We start from the raw sequence: 6,067 nt of genomic DNA on the forward strand, positions 1-6,067 counted from the left end.
GGTGATTTTCTGGACGCTTTGGGTCAAAATACACAAATGCCTCACTTTCCCTACTTCCTTCTTCCAAGTCTTCTTGTTCAGTTTGCTCTGCACTAGGTGCAACTCTATCAAATTGTACATCAGCCTCTTCAGCTTGCCTCTGTGCCTCTTCCAACTCCCCTGCATTGCGTTCATACTTCTTTACTTTAGCACCTATAAAACTCTTCAGTTGGTTGTATTTTTCTTCATATGTTGATTTGTTTCCTTTTATGTCTATTTCTTCCTTTCTCCACGGATGGAAAAGCAAAATCCTTTCTCTATAATGATTTTCAGAATCAACTTTGATGGAGTAGTTGACATAACGAATGCATTTAGCCTTCCTCCTTTGCCTTATGATGATGCCATTTTTTAAAACTATCCTAATCAGCTCTGAATTGATCTCTTCATCTTCCAATTCTCTGAATTCTTGTTCATCTTCAGAATCATCATTTTGCTCTAGAAGCTCATCATTTTCTTTGAATTCTTTTGGATATACAATTTCTAGTTCTGCTGCATAGTCTGCTAAACACCAGTTTTCAAGTTGCCTTGGTCTTTGAGAATAACGCTTGATCACACTGCTTGCATGAATGTCTGTGGAATTCTCTGGTAATTCTTCTAAAGCAGACTTACATTTCAATAGAAGAGTTCTTTCTTCTGGTGGTGATGTATTTATAAATACAACATCTCTTGAAATTTTTGTTAAGGGCAATTGTAAATTCAAGTATGCCGCTTCTTGTGCACTTATCTCAACTGCATTCAAGAACTTGTTTCCCATGTGTCGAACCTGTTTTTTCAAATCCATATTTCATTCTCTTGCTTCCTTACATGCTTGATCAAGCAGATTACTCATTCCACGTTGAGACTTGCTAATGTAGGACACTATGTACATGGCACATGCATATGGGTCCAACACAAACTGCAAATCATGATTAGCTCGCCATGCTGTCAAAACATTTTTCATATAAGGATTAACTCTTATTTCACTAGGGGTTCTCTTCAGAAAAAGCTGTGGTCTATCAAGGGAACTTCTGACTGACTTTATGTAATCTTCTTTTTCCAGGTTCAGTGATCGTAGAAATTCATTGAAAGAAATACTTTTCCTTTCTTTCATATCTGCTAATTCTTTCTTAACCTTTGCAAAAATTTCTTTGTATCTCATTGAATCTGGATCATCTGCTGTTAAAGGTTCTAAAATCAAAGTTGAATCCATAGGAGGCTGAGGAAATCCAAATCGACAAATGTCTTTTCCTTTTTTCCTACATGTTCTGGAATGTTTGTGAATTTGTAAATCTACAAATTCTCTATCGTCATCATCACAGTTTGCAGAGCAAGACACATACTTGTCTATAAATTGTGCAATTTCAGACACTGAATCTTCTTTAAATTTTTGAGCATCTTTTATCCACATGAGCATATGAATGTGAGGTGATCCTCTATGCTGAAATTCAACACGATAAAAAAAAATCTATCAGTTCCCCGACAGGATGATCCTCATTCTTCAAAACAGTATTAATAAACACATGTACTCTATGATCAAAAAAGCGAACACATGTTACCGGATCTTTTTGCACCAAGTCAGTTTTTTCAGCCCATGTCATATTGTCTATTTCTTCATCAGTTAGTGATTTCTTGAGATTGAGTTGAGCAAGAGTTTTGAGTAACTCAGACCATCTTGTATCTGCTGCTGATAAAGATGCAAACCATGTTGGTAATCCCAATTGTCTAATCATTGCAAACAACTCTTTCTTTTTGGCCTCAAGATATGGAGGACTGTTCCGTAAAGTTCTAAAAATGTAATATCCCTCATCTAATCTTGTTATCTTGTCAAGTATTTCCTGATTGAGAACATCACCAGCTGTTAATTTCTTCTCTGTGCCCTTGCATCTTCTTAATACAAGATTAACTTTGTCTGATATTTGCTTCATTTGAATTTTCTTCATTTTGAAAAATAAATTTGGCACACTGTTTGCTGCACGTCTGTCAATATTTCTTAGTTCCCATTTCACAAGATCACTGTAATAAACTTTAACTTCACGATCATCATTTGATGCCATCCTCTGACCACAGTAAATGGTTGGAAAAGACAAGAATTCTGCATCCTTAGTGTACAAACTCAATGGGGTTTGACCTTCTCCTGGAGCAAACGTATACACCTGATCTTGCACAGGATTTGCATCATCCAATAATTTATCACAACTGCCAGAATTCCCCTCTCTTTCATTAAGTTCTTCAAAATGACTCTCTTCTAACCTGTCTGATGTGCCATCAAGGTTTGTATTCCTTGCTTCAGTACACCCAGAAGTACTTGTGTTAAAATATTCTGAAATAATTTCACTGCTATCTGCATTTATTCTGGCTTCCCATTCATCATCTAAATGAATATTTGCATCTTCGTACATTTGGCTATTTCTCATCAACCAGTGTAATGCAATGATTACATGCTGTGGTCTCACATTTTCCACAAAATCACAAGTTTTGTAACTTAGTCTCTTCTTTAAGCGGACTGGCACTGTAATATCATTGTTAAACTGTCTTGGCAAAGAGTTTACAGTTGGTTGGATATCTACTGGAACATTAACAACATTTCCTTTGATAGATAACTGTCTTCCTCTAGGCAACTCTCTTAGCTGCATAAATGGAATCCGTAAAGCTATGAGGCGTTCTTCTAACTGATGAAGTTCAAGTTCTTCAGATTTGGTAGGAAATTGTACATGGTTTGCTATTGAGAACTTTGGCATTTTCTTTTCTTGTATTGATTTCTTACATGTTAAACATATCCATTCTTTTCCTCCAACTGAAACATATTCGCGATTTTTAAAAATGGCGGCGGCTCACTTTCGCGTCTCGAGTAGGAAAAGAGAGATAACTCTATGCAAAATAAGAGTTATCTGTTTATTTTTTTTACGGAGTTATCTTTATGTAGGAAATGACGTAATTTTATGTTAAATTATCGTCTGCACTTCCGTAGTGAATGTAAACAAGCAGAATTTAACCATGGGTCGAAAATCCTCTGAGCTGAGTGCTGAAACTAAAAATCTAATCGTAACTTTGAAAAGTGAGAATCACAAAACTTCAGAAATAGTTTGCGTGTTGAATATTAGTGAATCTACCGTGAGATCTGTTTGGAATAAGTTTATTCAACTGTGAAAAACTTACCACGAACGGGAAGACCACGAAAGTTGTCACACAGAGATGAAAACTGGATTATGCAGACGGTCAAAAGCAACAGATACAGGACCCTAAATAATGTTACGTTGGATTTAAATGAAGGAAAATGTCCTACAGAAACTGTAAGTAAATGTACCAAGTTATACTGAAATCAGACCAAAAATGTAGTAGGAGTAGCATTTTGAAAAATTGTTTACAGACAGACAGACAGACGGACGGACACCGGACGCATTGCTATCACATAAGCTCTTCTGGTCTTTGACCAGTAGAGCTAAAAACACACAACATCAGGAGTCCTGAAATTGATTAAATTAGTCGATTTTTTTTTTATTTTGTCAATTTCTCCAAATAATTCTGTGCAGTAAGTTATATTGGGTGTATTGTAAGCATTTAATCCATTGTTTTTGCTTAAGAATAGATATTTCTTCTATTAAAGCAGTTTAGTTAGATCAAATCATTTGAAGGGCGTCATTTTTATGACTTTTAATCCTGTGTTTTATGTTTTGGCTTGTGTGTTTTTTGCGAATAGGTAGGTAAGTTTTTGAAAGATGGGTGGACGGTAAACAGAGAAAAAACTTGGAATGGCCTAAGGTATTCATATTCAAAAGTATCCGTGTGTAAATTATTTTCCTCCCACAGGTTTAAAACTGTCCGTGGTAGCTATTGCCAACGACATTGTTTAGGTCTCTGTTATAGCTTACAGTCTAAGTATCATTCTTCAGAAAAGGGTCGCTTATACATCAGATGTAATGAATAAAACTAGTGATCAGTGCTTTTAATTGTGATTAGTGCTTTTATATTTTCTTGTGTGCTTGCAGTGATTTGTGTCTGTGTTTCTATATGTGAATAAATTTGTGCTTTTCTCAAGTGTAGTGCAGTGCAAAATTACAACAATGGCCAACAAAAGGAAGAGAAACGACATGTCTCTTGCTCAAAAGTACGACATAGTGAAACTTCTCGACCAGAAAACATCACAATCAGAAAAGCGAGGCGTCTAGGAATTTCCCAATCCACTATGAGCTTAATATCAAAGAACAGATTAAAATAGATTACGAGTCGTGTGCTAATCCCGAGAAAAAACGACAAAGAAGCGGAAAATCTGCGGCAGTTCACGTAGCGTTAAAAGAATGGTTTACAGCAGCCAGACATCGGGATATTCCAATCACGTGATCCATCCTTCAAGAAAAAGCGACAGAACTTGCGGAACGCCGCCTCAACGTTACAGATTTCAAAGCAACAGACGGCTGGGTCTCCCGTTGGAAAGGCCGTGAAAACATAGGATTCAAGCGAATGCACGAGGAAAAGAAAGATGCCGACACCAACGCTGCAGACCACTGGAAAGTCAACGTTCTTCCAGAAATTCTACGAGAATACAACCCCGACGATGTGTACAATGCAGACGAAACTGGTCTTTACTACAGAGCCATTCCAGAGGGCACCCTTACATTCAAGAATCAACAGAGCAGCGGATCCAAGAAAGCAAAAGAGCGTATGACAGCTATGATCGCCACCAACATGACAGGCACGGATAAAAGAAAATTGTTAGTGATTGGGAATAGCGAAGACCCCCGACGTTTCCGATGAAAGAAGTCTTCTAGTGAAGTATGCAGTCAACAAGAATTCTTGGATGACGGGTGAAATTTTTAGTGAATGTATTCGTGATTTTAACCGTGATATGCGTCGACAGGAAAGAAAAGTGATACTGTTTGTGGATAACTGCAGCGCCAATCCCAAAGAATCAGCACAGCGACTATCCAACATCCGCCTGGAATTTCTGCCTACCAACACCACATCATTGATTCAACCGTGTGATCAAGGCATCATAAGAAATTTGAAGTCCAGCTACAGGAATGAAGTTGTGAAGAAAATCATCGGCGATATCAACAAATCGGAGCTATCTGCTAACGACCTTGGCAAGCCTGTAATACTGCTGAATGCTATTCACATGCTTAGGAAAGCCTGGAACGCCGTGAAATCATCAACGATACAGAACTGCTTCAGGAAGGCCGGAATCACAGCTGATCAACACCAGGATTCCGATGAAGACCAGAGGCCCATGGGCCTTATAGGTCACCTGAGTCTCATGCAACAACTTTCCAACAATTGAATTTGATTCATGTTTCAAACCAGAGGCCAAGAAATTCACAATTTTGAAGGAGGCACCATTGCTTATCATAATTATACACTCAGCATGCTTACTTTGGTTACTTACTACCCAGGGGTATCTCAGAGTAACAAAGAGAAAATGCATTTTCTACTTTATCAGTTGTGAACCCAGAAGTGCAGATTTCAAAGCATTAAATTATTTTCAGACTATGTCCCCCCCCCCCCCCAAGTACCTCTGACTCTGGGGCGAGAAAATTGACCATTTTTGCAAGAAGCAGCTTTCTTCATCATGAATATATACTAAGATCATTGGCATAATACCTAGGAACCAAGTATAAAAGGTTAATTTTGAAAGGATTCATGCATTTTCAATAAATAGATATTAGAGCCCCGCCCTAACACAAGACGCCCTGACCCATGGACCCTGAAATTCACAAATATCAATGAGGCATCCTTCCTCCTCATAATTATATAGTTCATTGGTTTAATACCCAGGTGCAGCCAGACCCATAACCCAGGGGCCGTGAAATTCACAATTTTGGAAGAGGCAGTCTTATTTAACAAAACTATGTACTTGGTTAGTTTATTGAATACTCAGGAGCAGAGAAGAAGATTTTCAAAGAAATAATTCATTTTTTACTGTATAACCTATACAGCCCCGCCTAGCACTAGACCCCTGACCCTGGGCCATGAAATTCACAATTTTGAAAGAAGCAGCCTTATTCAACAAAACTATTTACTTGGTTAGTTTATTATAGCCCCCGCTTGAAAAGTA

The 6,067-nt window shown here is 37.8% G+C and overlaps 1 protein-coding gene across 1 annotated transcript; it reads left to right on the forward strand.

The window, feature by feature from the left end:
- Positions 1-4,861: 4,861 nt before the first annotated feature.
- On the forward strand, positions 4,862-5,255 carry LOC134273153 (tigger transposable element-derived protein 6-like; the record flags this gene model as incomplete). Its single annotated transcript, XM_062755327.1, has 1 exon — positions 4,862-5,255. A coding segment is annotated over exon 1 (394 nt), but the record flags the coding sequence as incomplete, so codon positions are not given.
- Positions 5,256-6,067: the final 812 nt, after the last annotated feature.

The sequence above is a fragment of the Saccostrea cucullata genome, unplaced genomic scaffold (genome assembly GCF_032062105.1).
Source record: "Saccostrea cucullata isolate Sc308-1 unplaced genomic scaffold, CSIRO_AGI_Scuc_v1 ctg15227, whole genome shotgun sequence".
In the NCBI taxonomy this organism is placed as follows: Eukaryota; Metazoa; Mollusca; class Bivalvia; order Ostreida; family Ostreidae; genus Saccostrea; species Saccostrea cuccullata.